The following is a 14,280-nucleotide window of genomic DNA, read 5'->3' on the forward strand; positions in this document are numbered from 1 at the left end:
GGGGAGAGGGAGAATTATGGGAGAAGTGGGGAGAGGGAGAAGGATGGGAGAGGGGAGGAGAGGGAGAAGGATGGGAGAGGGGAGGAGAGGGAGAAGGATGGGAGAGGGGAGGAGAGGGAGAATGATGGGAGAGGGGAGGAGAGGGAGAAGTATGGGAGAGGTCGGGAGAGGGAGAAGTATGGGAGAGTTGGGGAGAGGGAGAAGGATGAGAGAGGTCGGGAGAGGGAGAAGTATGGGAGAGGGGAGGAGAGGGAGAAGTATGGGAGAGGTGAGGAGAGGGAAAAGTATGGGGGTGGGGAGAGGGAGAAGTATGGGAGAGGTGGAGAGAGGGAGAGGTGGAGAGAGGGAGAAGTATGGGAGAGGTGGGGAGAGGGAGAAGGATGAGAGAGGTCGGGAGAGGGAGAAGTATGGGAGAGGGGAGGAGAGGGAGAAGTATGGGAGAGGTGAGGAGAGGGAGAAGTATGGGAGAGGGGAGGAGAGGGATAAGGATGGGAGAGGGGAGGAGAGGAGAGGGAGAAGGATGGGAGAGGGAGAAGGATGGGAGAGGGGAGGAGAGGGATAAGGATGGGAGAGGGAGAATGATGGGAGAGGGGAGGAGAGGGAGAAGGATGGGAGAGGTGGGGAGAGGGGGAAGTATGGGAGAGGTGGAGAGAGGGAGAAGTATGGGAGAGGTGGGGAGAGGGAGAAGTATGGGAGAGGGGAGGAGAGGGAGAAGTATGGGAGAGGGGAGGAGAGGGAGAAGGATGGGAGAGGGGAGGAGAGGAGAGGGAGAAGGATGGGAGAGGGGAGGAGAGGAGAGGGAGAAGGATGGGAGAGGAGAGGAGAGGGAGAAGGATGGGAGAGGGGAGGAGAGGGAGAAGGATGAGAGAGGTGGGGAGAGGGAGAATGATGGGAGAGGTCGGGAGAGGGAGAAGTATGGGAGAGTTGGGGAGAGGGAGAAGTATGGGAGAGGGGAGGAGAGGGAGAAGGATGGGAGAGGGGAGGAGAGGGATAAGGATGGGAGAGGGGAGGGATAAGGATCGGAGAGGGGGAAGGATGGGAGAGGGGAGGAGAGGGAGAAGTATGGAGAGGTGGGGAAGGATGGGAGAGGGAGAAGGATGTGAGAAGGAGGGGAGAGGTGGGGAGGGGAGGGGGAGGATGGGAGAGGGGAGGAGAGGGGGAAGGATGGGAGAGGGGAGGAGAGGGAGAAGGATGGGAGAGGGGAGGAGAGGGAGAAGTATGGGAGAGGTGGGGAAGGATGGGAGAGGGAGAAGTGGGGAGAGGGAGAAGTATGGGAGAGGGGAGGAGAGGGAGAAGTATGGGAGAGGTGGGGAAGGATGGGAGAGGGAGAAGTGGGGAGAGGGAGAAGTATGGGAGAGGTGGGGAGAGGGAGAAGGATGAGAGAGGTAGGGAGAGGGATAAGTATGGGAGAGGGGAGGAGAGGGAGAAGGATGGGAGAGGGAGAAGGATGGGAGAGGGGAGGAGAGGGAGAAGGATGGGAGAGTTGGGGGAGAGGGAGAAGGATGGGAGAGGTGGGGGAGAGGGAGAAGGATGGGAGATGTGGGGAGAGGGAGAAGGATGGGAGAGGCGAGGAGAGGGAGAATTGCATTAGAAGTGTATTTAATGGTAGTTTGTATTAGAAGTGTATTTAATGGTAGTTTGCATTAGAAGTGTATTTAATGGTAGTTTGTATTAGAAGTGTATTTAATGGTAGTTTGCATTAGAAGTGTATTTAATGGTAGTTTGCATTAGAAGTGTATTTAATGGTAGTTTGCATTAGAAGTGTATTTAATGGTAGTTTGCTTTAGAAGTGTATTTAATGGTAGTTTGCATTAGAAGTGTATTTAATGGTAGTTTGCATTAGAAGTGTATTTAATGGTAGTTTGTATTAGAAGTGTATTTAATGGTAGTTTGTATTAGAAGTGTATTTAATGGTAGTTTGTATTAGAAGTGTATTTAATGGTAGTTTGCTTTAGAAGTGTATTTAATGGTAGTTTGCATTAGAAGTGTATTTAATGGTAGTTTGCATTAGAAGTGTATTGAATGGTAGTTTGCATTAGAAGTGTATTTAATGGTAGTTTGCATTAGAAGTGTATTTAATGGTAGTTTGCATTAGAAGTGTATTTAATGGTAGTTTGCATTAGAAGTGTATTTAATGGTAGTTTGCATTAGAAGTGTATTTAATGGTAGTTTGCATTAGAAGTGTATTTAATGGTAGTTTGCATTAGAAGTGTATTTAATGGTAGTTTGCATTAGAAGTGTATTTAATGGTAGTTTGCATTAGAAGTGTATTTAATGGTAGTCTGCATTATAAGTGTATTTAATGGTAGTTTGTATTAGAAGTGTATTTAATGGTAGTTTGCATTAGAAGTGTATTTAATGGTAGTTTGTATTAGAAGTGTATTTAATGGTAGTTTGCATTAGAAGTGTATTTAATGGTAGTTTGTATTAGAAGTGTATTTAATGGTAGTTTGTATTAGAAGTGTATTTAATGGTAGTTTGTATTAGAAGTGTATTTAATGGTAGTTTGTATTAGAAGTGTATTTAATGGTAGTTTGCATTAGAAGTGTATTTAATGGTAGTTTGTATTAGAAGTGTATTGAATGGTAGTTTGCATTAGAAGTGTATTTAATGGTAGTTTGTATTAGAAGTGTATTTAATGGTAGTTTGCATTAGAAGTGTATTTAATGGTAGTTTGCATTAGAAGTGTATTTAATGGTAGTTTGCATTAGAAGTGTATTTAATGGTAGTTTGTATTAGAAGTGTATTTAATGGTAGTTTGTATTAGAAGTGTATTTAATGGTAGTTTGCATTAGAAGTGTATTTAATGGTAGTTTGTATTAGAAGTGTATTGAATGGTAGTTTGCATTAGAAGTGTATTTAATGGTAGTTTGCATTAGAAGTGTATTTAATGGTAGTTTGCATTAGAAGTGTATTTAATGGTAGTTTGCATTAGAAGTGTATTTAATGGTAGTCTGCATTAGAAGTGTATTTAATGGTAGTTTGCATTAGAAGTGTATTTAATGGTAGTCTGCATTAGAAGTGTATTTAATGGTAGTCTGCATTAGAAGTGTGTTTTTTACGATAGTATTTTAATGGACCTCTCTCCCGTGCTCCCAGAATGCTCATCTCTGCTGAACGACACAAACACAGTGTAGAGCAGCAGTGGATGATGCATGTGGTCAACATTCATGTGTCAGCATTTTAAGTATTTGCAAACATGCACAACACACTCTCTCTCTCTCTCTCTGCCTCTCTCTGCCTCTCTCTGCCTCTCTCTCTCTCTCTCTCTCTCTCTGCCTCTCTCTCTCTGCCTCTCTCTCTCTGCCTCTCTCTCTCTCTCTCTCTGCCTCTCTCTCTCTCTCTCTCTCTCTCTCTCTCTCTCTCTCTGCCTCTCTCTCTCTGCCTCTCTCTCTGCCTCTCTCTCTGCCTCTCTCTCTGCCTCTCTCTCTCTCTCTCTCTGCCTCTCTCTCTCTGCCTCTCTCTCTCTGCCTCTCTCTCTCTCTCTCTCTCTGCCTCTCTCTCTCTCTGCCTCTCTCTCTCTCTCTCTCTCTCTCTCTCTCTCTGCCTCTCTCTCTCTGCCTCTCTCTCTCTGCCTCTCTCTCTCTGCCTCTCTCTCTGCCTCTCTCTCTGCCTCTCTCTCTGCCTCTCTCTCTGCCTCTCTCTCTGCCTCTCTCTGCCCCTCTCTGCCCCTCTCTGCCCCTCTCTGCCCCTCTCTGCCTCTCTCTGACCCTCTCTGCCCCTCTCTGCCCCTCTCTGCCTCTCTCTGCCTCTCTCTGCCTCTCTCTGCCTCTCTCTGCCCCTCTCTGCCTCTCTGGTTCTCTGGTTCTTGTACTCCCTCCATGACTTACGCAGTCCTAGCTGCACCAAAATGGTTCACTCCTCCAGACAGTGAGTCACGTGGCTTGCTATATAAAGCTTGCAGACAGGTTTCCAGTTACTGTTTGATTGAATGTTGCCTGGGATCTGCCTGGAAAAGTCCATTTTTTCCCTGTACTGAAGCAGCTGACCTGGTGAGAGGAGAGATGAGAGAGATCTGTCTGTCAGTCAGAGAATGTCAGAATGCTGCTGGGCTTTAAACAGAGCTGCCCTGCTCTCTCCCTCCCTCCCTCTCACAAGCCTCATCCACTCCAACTACATTACAATCACCAGCCACACCACACGTCAGAACAAGCTGTTCTAGGACAGCTCAGAGTGAGGGAGGAAGGGAGAGAGAGATGTCTTGGGAGAAGAGAGAGGGCGAGCCGTGCTGACTGAATCAGAATGTGTGTAGAATGGACAACGCTGACCTACTGTAACAGACCGACAGTATAAAATAACCCACCAACATTAAGGTTGAACCGTTCAAGTTAGAGAAGCCAAACCAACTTTCACACGTTCAGGCTATCCTGCCCACTGCCACAAAACACTTTTAAAGAGCTGAAGACAACACAACGTTTTGAAAATCACCATCCAGTTTGGTGGGAAAGCAAAAAGCCCCGACTTTAAATTTTTGTCATACTTCTGAATTTTACGACTATTCAACCTTTACTGAATCATTTCCAAGTATATAAATAAAGTACGTATACAATATGATAAAGAGGAAATAGTTAAAAAGGCAGTTTCAGTACCATATTAACAATGTACAGGGATACTGGAGTGATGGAGGTAGATATGTATAGGGGGAAGGTGACTATATACAGGGTCAATACCATATTAACATGTACAGGGATACTGGAGTGATGGAGGTAGATATGTATAGGGGGAAGGAGACAGGGATACTGGAGTGATGGAGGTAGACATGTATAGGGGGAAGGAGACAGGGATACTGGAGTGATGGAGGTAGATATGTATAGGGGGAAGGAGACAGGGATACTGGAGTGATGGAGGTAGATATGTACAGGGGTAAGGTGACTATATACAGGGTCAGTACCATATTAACAATGTACAGGGATACTGGAGTGATGGAGGTAGACATGTATAGGGGGAAGGAGACAGGGATACTGGAGTGATGGAGGTAGATATGTACAGGGGTAAGGTGACTATATACAGGGTCAGTACCATATTAACAATGTACAGGGATACTGGAGTGATGGAGGTAGATATGTATAGGGGGAAGGGGACAGGGATACTGGAGTGATGGAGGTAGATATGTATAGGGGTAAGGAGACAGGGATACTGGAGTGATGGAGGTAGATATGTATAGGGGGAAGGAGACAGGGATACTGGAGTGATGGAGGTAGACATGTATAGGGGGAAGGAGACAGGGATACTGGAGTGATGGAGGTAGATGTGTATAGGGGGAAGGAGACAGGGATACTGGAGTGATGGAGGTAGATATGTATAGGGGGAAGGAGACAGGGATACTGGAGTGATGGAGGTAGATGTGTATAGGGGGAAGGTGACTATATACAGGGTCAGTACCATATTAACAATGTACAGGGATACTGGAGTGATGGAGGTAGACATGTATAGGGGGAAGGAGACAGGGATACTGGAGTGATGGAGGTAGATATGTATAGGGGGAAGGGGACAGGGATACTGGAGTGATGGAGGTAGATATGTATAGGGGGAAGGAGACAGGGATACTGGAGTGATGGAGGTAGATGTGTATAGGGGGAAGGAGACAGGGATACTGGAGTGATGGAGGTAGATATGTATAGGGGGAAGGTGACAGGGATACTGGAGTGATGGAGGTAGATATGTATAGGGGGAAGGAGACAGGGATACTGGAGTGATGGAGGTAGATGTGTATAGGGGGAAGGAGACAGGGATACTGGAGTGATGGAGGTAGATATGTATAGGGGGAAGGAGACAGGGATACTGGAGTGATGGAGGTAGATGTGTATAGGGGGAAGGTGACTATATACAGGGTCAGTACCATATTAACAATGTACAGGGATACTGGAGTGATGGAGGTAGACATGTATAGGGGGAAGGAGACAGGGATACTGGAGTGATGGAGGTAGATATGTATAGGGGGAAGGAGACAGGGATACTGGAGTGATGGAGGTAGATGTGTATAGGGGGAAGGAGACAGGGATACTGGAGTGATGGAGGTAGATATGTATAGGGGGAAGGTGATACAGGGTCAGGGTCAATACCATATACCAATACCATATTAACAATGTACAGGGATACTGGAGTGATGGAGGTAGACATGTATAGGGGGAAGGTGAAGCTGCATATACAGTGGGGCAAAAAAGTATTTAGTCAGCCACCAATTGTACAAGTTCTCTTTAAAAAAAATGTATCCCCATTTATTCAGTGGGCTAATCAAACTGTTACCTGGTTACCTGTTAACTGGTTTACCCTTTATACGGCCTGTGTATGGTCTAATGAATGAAAGCCTGAATTAATGTAATCATTAACTTTATTACCTTTGTGCAGGCTGTGTATCTATCTACCGCGATGTTGTCCTTCCTGGTGATTTCCCTCGTCAAGCTTCCTGTTTCCACCAGGGTGCTTGAGCCTATTACCTTGTCAAAACCACTATATTTCTCCAGTTTGGCCTACGTTAATCATGTTCGCACGAGCTAGTTTTATCCAGAGAAAGTAAACTCGGCAACGTGTGGTATTCTCATGGGGAGAGGGAACATGAGCTCCGGACGTGGACGAATTAGAACCTTTTAACACCACGAATAAGGAACATTTGCCGGCTCCACACCCTCTCAATACGTGACTGGTAGCATTAAGCTTCGCCGCTCAAAGAATGGAATTCGCAACAAAATGCTTCTGGGTTTTAAAAAGTGTATTATCTTGATATAAAATCTTTCTGTCTTTCTTTCTACACGGAGTAGAGGATAACCCAGTCTACACGGAGTAGAGGATAACCTAGTCTACACTGAGTAGAGAATAACCCAGTCTACACTGAGTAGAGAATAACCCAGTCTACACTGAGTAGAGGATAACCCAGTAGAGGATAACCCAGTCTACAATGAGTAGAGAATAACCCAGTCTACAATGAGTAGAGGATAGCCCAGTAGAGGATAACCCAGTCTACACTGAGTAGAGAATAACCCAGTCTACAATGAGTAGAGGATAGCCCAGTAGAGGATAACCCAGTGTACACTGAGTAGAGAATAACCCAGTCTACAATGAGTAGAGAATAACCCAGTCTACAATGAGTAGAGAATAACCCAGTCTACACTGAGTAGAGAATAACCCAGTCTACACGGAGTAGAGAATAACCCAGTCTACAATGAGTAGAGGGTAACCCAGTCTACACTGAGTAGAGGATAACCCAGTAGAGGATAACCCAGTCTACACTGAGTAGAGGATAACCCAGTCTACAATGAGTAGAGGATAGCACAGTAGAGGATAACCCAGTCTACAATGAGTAGAGGATAACCCAGTTTACACTGTGTAGAGGATAACACAGTCTACACAGAGTAGAGAATAACCCAGTCTACACTGAGTAGAGAATAACCAGTGTCTACACTGAGTAGAGAATAACCCAGTCTACAATGAGTAGAGAATAACCCAGTCTACACTGAGTAGAGAATAACCCAGTCTACACTGAGTAGAGAATAACCCAGTCTACAATGAGTAGAGGATAGCCCAGTAGAGGATAACCCAGTCTACACTGAGTAGAGGATAACCCAGTCTACACTGAGTGGAGGATAACCCAGTCTACACCGTGTAGAGGATAACCCAGTCTACACTGAGTAGATGATAACCCAGTCTACACTGTGTAGAGGATAACCCAGTCTACACTGAGTAGAGGATAACCCAGTCTACACCGAGTAGAGAATAACCCAGTCTACACTGAGTAGAGAATAACCCAGTCTACACGGAGTAGAGAATAACCCAGTCTACAATGAGTAGAGGGTAACCCAGTCTACAATGAGTAGAGAATAACCCAGTCTACAATGAGTAGAGAATAACCCAGTCTACACAGAGTAGAGAATAACCCAGTCTACAATGAGTAGAGGGTAACCCAGTCTACACTGAGTAGAGGATAACCCAGTAGAGGATAACCCAGTCTACACTGAGTAGAGAATAACCCAGTATACAATGAGTAGAGAATAACCCAGTCTACACTGAGTAGAGAATAACCCAGTCTACACGGAGTAGAGAATAACCCAGTCTACAATGAGTAGAGAATAACCCAGTCTACAATGAGTAGAGAATAACCCAGTCTACAATGAGTAGAGAATAACCCAGTCTACACGGAGTAGAGAATAACCCAGTCTACAATGAGTAGAGGGTAACCCAGTCTACACCGAGTAGAGGATAACCCAGTCTACACTGAGTAGAGGATAACCCAGTCTATACTGAGTAGAGAATAACCCAGTAGAGGATAACCCAGTCTACACGGAGTAGAGAATAACCCAGTCTACAATGAGTAGAGAATAACCCAGTCTACACTGAGTAGAGAATAACCCAGTCTACACTGAGTAGAGGATAACCCAGTAGAGGATAACCCAGTCTACAATGAGTAGAGAATAACCCAGTCTACAATGAGTAGAGGATAGCCCAGTAGAGGATAACCCAGTCTACACTGAGTAGAGAATAACCCAGTCTACAATGAGTAGAGGATAGCCCAGTAGAGGATAACCCAGTGTACACTGAGTAGAGAATAACCCAGTCTACAATGAGTAGAGAATAACCCAGTCTACACTGAGTAGAGAATAACCCAGTCTACACGGAGTAGAGAATAACCCAGTCTACAATGAGTAGAGGGTAACCCAGTCTACACTGAGTAGAGGATAACCCAGTAGAGGATAACCCAGTCTACACTGAGTAGAGGATAACCCAGTCTACAATGAGTAGAGGATAGCCCAGTAGAGGATAACCCAGTCTACAATGAGTAGAGGATAACCCAGTTTACACTGTGTAGAGGATAACACAGTCTACACAGAGTAGAGAATAACCCAGTCTACACTGAGTAGAGAATAACCAGTGTCTACACTGAGTAGAGAATAACCCAGTCTACAATGAGTAGAGAATAACCCAGTCTACACTGAGTAGAGAATAACCCAGTCTACACTGAGTAGAGAATAACCCAGTCTACAATGAGTAGAGGATAGCCCAGTAGAGGATAACCCAGTCTACACTGAGTAGAGGATAACCCAGTCTACACTGAGTAGAGGATAACCCAGTCTACACTGAGTGGAGGATAACCCAGTCTACACCGTGTAGAGGATAACCCAGTCTACACTGAGTAGATGATAACCCAGTCTACACTGTGTAGAGGATAACCCAGTCTACACTGAGTAGAGGATAACCCAGTCTACACCGAGTAGAGAATAACCCAGTCTACAATGAGTAGAGAATAACCCTGTCTACAATGAGTAGAGAATAACCCAGTCTACAATGAGTAGAGAATAACCCAGTCTACAATGAGTAGAGAATAACCCAGTCTACACGGAGTAGAGAATAACCCAGTCTACAATGAGTAGAGGGTAACCCAGTCTACACTGAGTAGAGGATAACCCAGTAGAGGATAACCCAGTCTACACTGAGTAGAGAATAACCCAGTATACAATGAGTAGAGAATAACCCAGTCTACACTGAGTAGAGAATAACCCAGTCTACACGGAGTAGAGAATAACCCAGTCTACAATGAGTAGAGAATAACCCAGTCTACAATGAGTAGAGAATAACCCAGTCTACAATGAGTAGAGAATAACCCAGTCTACTCGGAGTAGAGAATAACCCAGTCTACAATGAGTAGAGGGTAACCCAGTCTACACTGAGTAGAGGATAACCCAGTCTACACTGAGTAGAGGATAACCCAGTCTATACTGAGTAGAGAATAACCCAGTAGAGGATAACCCAGTCTACACGGAGTAGAGAATAACCCAGTCTACAATGAGTAGAGGATAACCCAGTCTACACTGAGTAGAGCATAACCCAGTCTACAATGAGTAGAGGATAGCCCAGTAGAGGATAACTCAGTCTACACTGAGTAGAGCATAACCCAGTCTACACTGAGTAGAGCATAACCCAGTCTACAATGAGTAGAGGATAACCCAGTCTACACTGTGTAGAGGATAACCCAGTCTACACTGAGTAGAGAATAACCCAGTCTACACCGTGTAGAGGATAACCCAGTCTACACTGAGTAGAGGATAACCCAGTCTACACTGAGTAGAGGATAACCCAGTAGAGGATAACCCAGTCTACACTGAGTAGAGGATAACCCAGTCTATACTGAGTAGAGAATAACTCAGTAGAGGATAACCCAGTCTACACTGAGTAGAGAATAACCCAGTGTACAATGAGTAGAGAATAACCCAGTCTACACTGAGTAGAGAATAACCCAGTCTACAATGAGTAGAGGATAACCCAGTCTACACTGAGTAGAGGATAACCCAGTAGAGGATAACACAGTCTACACTGAGTAGAGGATAGCCCAGCAGAGGATAACACAGTCTACACTGAGTAGAGCATAACCCAGTCTACAATGAGTAGAGGATAACCCAGTCTACACTGAGTAGAGGATAACCCAGTCTACACTGAGTAGAGGATAGCCCAGTAGAGGATAACTCAGTCTACACTGAGTAGAGCATAACCCAGTCTACAATGAGTAGAGGATAACCCAGTAGAGGATAACCCAGTCTACACCGAGTAGAGGATAACCCAGTCTACAATGAGTAGAGGATAGCCCAGTAGAGGATAACTCAGTCTACACTGAGTAGAGCATAACCCAGTCTACAATGAGTAGAGGATAACCCAGTAGAGGATAACCCAGTTTACACCGAGTAGCGGATAACCCAGTCTACACTGTGTAGAGGATAACCCAGTCTACACTGAGTAGAGAATAACCCAGTCTACACTGAGTAGAGGATAACCCAGTCTACACTGAGTAGAGGATAACCCAGTCTACACTGTGTAGAGGATAACCCAGTCTACACTGAGTAGAGGATAACCCAGTCTACACTGAGTAGAGGATAACCCAGTAGAGGATAACTCAGTCTACACTGAGTAGAGCATAACCCAGTCTACACTGAGTAGAGCATAACCCAGTCTACAATGAGTAGAGGATAACCCAGTCTACACTGTGTAGAGGATAACCCAGTCTACACTGAGTAGAGAATAACCCAGTCTACACCGTGTAGAGGATAACCCAGTCTACACTGAGTAGAGGATAACCCAGTCTACACTGAGTAGAGGATAACCCAGTAGAGGATAACCCAGTCTACACTGAGTAGAGGATAACCCAGTCTATACTGAGTAGAGAATAACCCAGTAGAGGATAACCCAGTCTACACTGAGTAGAGAATAACCCAGTGTACAATGAGTAGAGAATAACCCAGTCTACACTGAGTAGAGAATAACCCAGTCTACAATGAGTAGAGGATAACCCAGTCTACACTGAGTAGAGGATAACCCAGTAGAGGATAACACAGTCTACACTGAGTAGAGGATAGCCCAGCAGAGGATAACACAGTCTACACTGAGTAGAGCATAACCCCGTCTACAATGAGTAGAGGATAACCCAGTCTACACTGAGTAGAGGATAACCCAGTAGAGGATAACCCAGTCTACACTGAGTAGAGGATAACCCAGTCTACACTGAGTAGAGGATAGCCCAGTAGAGGATAACTCAGTCTACACTGAGTAGAGCATAACCCAGTCTACAATGAGTAGAGGATAACCCAGTAGAGGATAACCCAGTCTACACCGAGTAGAGGATAACCCAGTTTACACTGTGTAGAGGATAACCCAGTCTACACTGAGTAGAGGATACCCCAGTTTACACTGTGTAGAGGATAACCCAGGAGGATAACCCAGTCTACACTGAGTAGAGGATAACCCAGTAACTCAGTAGAGGATAGATCTGTTTGATCAGCTTCTATCTCAAAGCCATCAGACTGGTAAACAGCTTCAATCTCAAGGCCATCAGACTGGTAAACAGCCACCACTAACACAGAGAGGCTGCTGGCAACATACAGACTTGAAATCATTGGCCACTTTAATAAATGGAACACTAGTGACTTTAATAGTGCCACTTTATATAATGTTTACATACCCTACGTTACTCATCTCATATGTATATACTGTATTTTATACCATCTACTGCATCTTGCCTATGCCGTTCTGTACCATCACTCATTCATATATCTTTATGTACATATTCTTTATCCCCTTACACTTGTTTATTAGGTAGTTATTGGGGAATTGTTAGGTTACTTACTGCACTGTCGGAACTAGAAGCACAAGCATCTCGCTTCACTCGCATAAACATCTGCTAACCATGTGTATGTGACAAATAACATTTCATTTGATGTCACAAGTTATAGAAAATTGACATTCAAAAATATGTGGTTTTCATGAGGAGGAACGTGTCCTCAAAGTGGCCAACAGCTGGTTCAGAGAAGGTAAACTACAACAGACCCCTCAGTAAAACTACAACAGACCCCTCAGGTGAGGTGTTATAGTGGGTAAACTACAACAGACCCCTCAGGTGAGGTGTTATAGTAGGTAAACTACAACAGACCACTCAGTAAAACTACAACAGACCCCTCAGGTGAGGTGTTATAGTAGGTAAACTACAACAGACTACTCAGGTGAGGTGTTATAGTAGGTAAACTACAACAGACCACTCAGGTGAGGTGTTATAGTAGGTAAACTACAACAGACCACTCAGGTGAGGTGTTATAGTAGGTAAACTACAACAGACCACTCAGGTGAGGTGTTATAGTAGTAAAACTACAACAGACCCCTCAGTAAAACTACAACAGACCACTCAGGTGAGGTGTTATAGTAGTAAAACTACAACAGACCACTCAGGTGAGGTGTTATAGTAGGTAAACTACAACAGACCACTCAGGTGAGGTGTTATAGTAGGTAAACTACAACAGACCCCTCAGGTGAGGTGTTATAGTAGGTAAACTACAACAGACCACTCAGGTGAGGTGTTATAGTAGGTAAACTACAACAGACCCCTCAGGTGAGGTGTTATAGTAGGTAAACTACAACAGACCCCTCAGTAAAACTACAACAGACCCCTCAGGTGAGGTGTTATAGTAGGTAAACTACAACAGACCCCTCAGGTGAGGTGTTAGAACCACGTGTTAGGTGTCTTGAACACTGCAACCGTGGTAACCACTCACCTCGCGTCGCCGTGACGCCCAGCAGCTCTGTTTGATCTTCCAGACGACTGCTGCAACCAGGAGGAGGGACAGGAAACAGCTGGGAGGAAACAGGAAGAGGAAGAGTTAGCTACAGGAAGCTCATAGGAGGAAACAGGAAGAAGAGAAGTTAGATACAAGAAGCAGCTGGGAGGAGACAGGAAGAGGATGAGTTAGAGACAGGAAGCGGCTTGGGGGAGACAGGAAGAGAAGAAGTTAGACACAAGAAGCTCATGGGAGGGGACAGGAAGAGGATGAGTTAGAGACAGGAAGCGGCTTGGGGGAGACAGGAGGAGGAGGAGCCTGTCAGTCAGTAGGTAGGCCCCCCTGATCACAGTTACAACAGGAGGATGTCCCCTACTTCAACTAGCTCATCTGATTGACTCAGTCAAAGGTTATCAAGTTGAATCAGGTAGCCATAGAATAGTTCTTAACATGGAGGTCGCAGAGGAGAGCTTTGAAAGCTGCAGACATCAGGGTAAGTCAGAGTAGATCCCAGAACCTCTGGAACAGATACACAACTCCAGTAGAGAGAACATGACAATATATTTCACTGTGGTGTGTGTGTGTGTGTGTGTGTGTGTGTGTGTGTAATTCAGTGTGCGTAGAGAGAACATGACATTATACCCACAGAGGTTCTTCCAGAATAACACAGCTGGCAGACTGACAGAAGGAGTGTGTGTACTGTACATAATACTCCAGACTCCAATCCCTAGCCAGAGTGATGTGACCTCTTTACGGGTCTGGACACCATTCCCTAGCCAGAGGGGTGTGACCTCTTTACGGGTCTGGACACCATTCCCTAGCCAGAGGGGTGTGACCTATTTACGGGTCTGGACACCATTCCCTAGCCAGAGGGGTGTGACCTCTTTACTGGTCTGGACACCATTCCCTAGCCAGAGTGATGTGACTTCTTTACTGGTCTGGTCTGGACACCATTCCCTAGCCAGAGTGATGTGACCTCTTTACTGGTCTGGACACCATTCCCTAGCCAGAGTGATGTGACCTCTATACTGGTCTGGTCTGGACACCATTCCCTAGCCTGAGGGGTGTGACCTCTTTACTGGTCTGGACACCATTCCCTAGCCAGAGTGATGTGACCTCTTTACTGGTCTGGACACCATTCCCTAGCCAGAGTGATGTGACCTCTTTACTGGTCTGGACACCATTCCCTAGCCAGAGTGATGTGACCTCTATACTGGTCTGGTCTGGACACCATTCCCTAGCCTGAGGGGTGTGA

The 14,280-nt window shown here is 45.4% G+C and overlaps 1 protein-coding gene across 1 annotated transcript in view; it reads right to left on the reverse strand.

Moving 5' to 3' along the window:
• The window catches only part of atrn (attractin), a 238,845-nt gene that overhangs the window by 39,326 nt on the left and 185,239 nt on the right, over positions 1-14,280 (reverse strand). The window contains 1 exon segment of the mRNA XM_090221488.1: positions 13,023-13,101. Within this exon segment, the coding sequence (XP_090077614.1) occupies positions 13,023-13,101 (79 nt within the window).

Source organism: Oncorhynchus mykiss, chromosome 25 (assembly GCF_057628025.1).
Source record: "Oncorhynchus mykiss isolate SJ-2025 chromosome 25, ASM5762802v1, whole genome shotgun sequence".
NCBI classification, from domain to species: domain Eukaryota; kingdom Metazoa; phylum Chordata; class Actinopteri; order Salmoniformes; family Salmonidae; genus Oncorhynchus; species Oncorhynchus mykiss.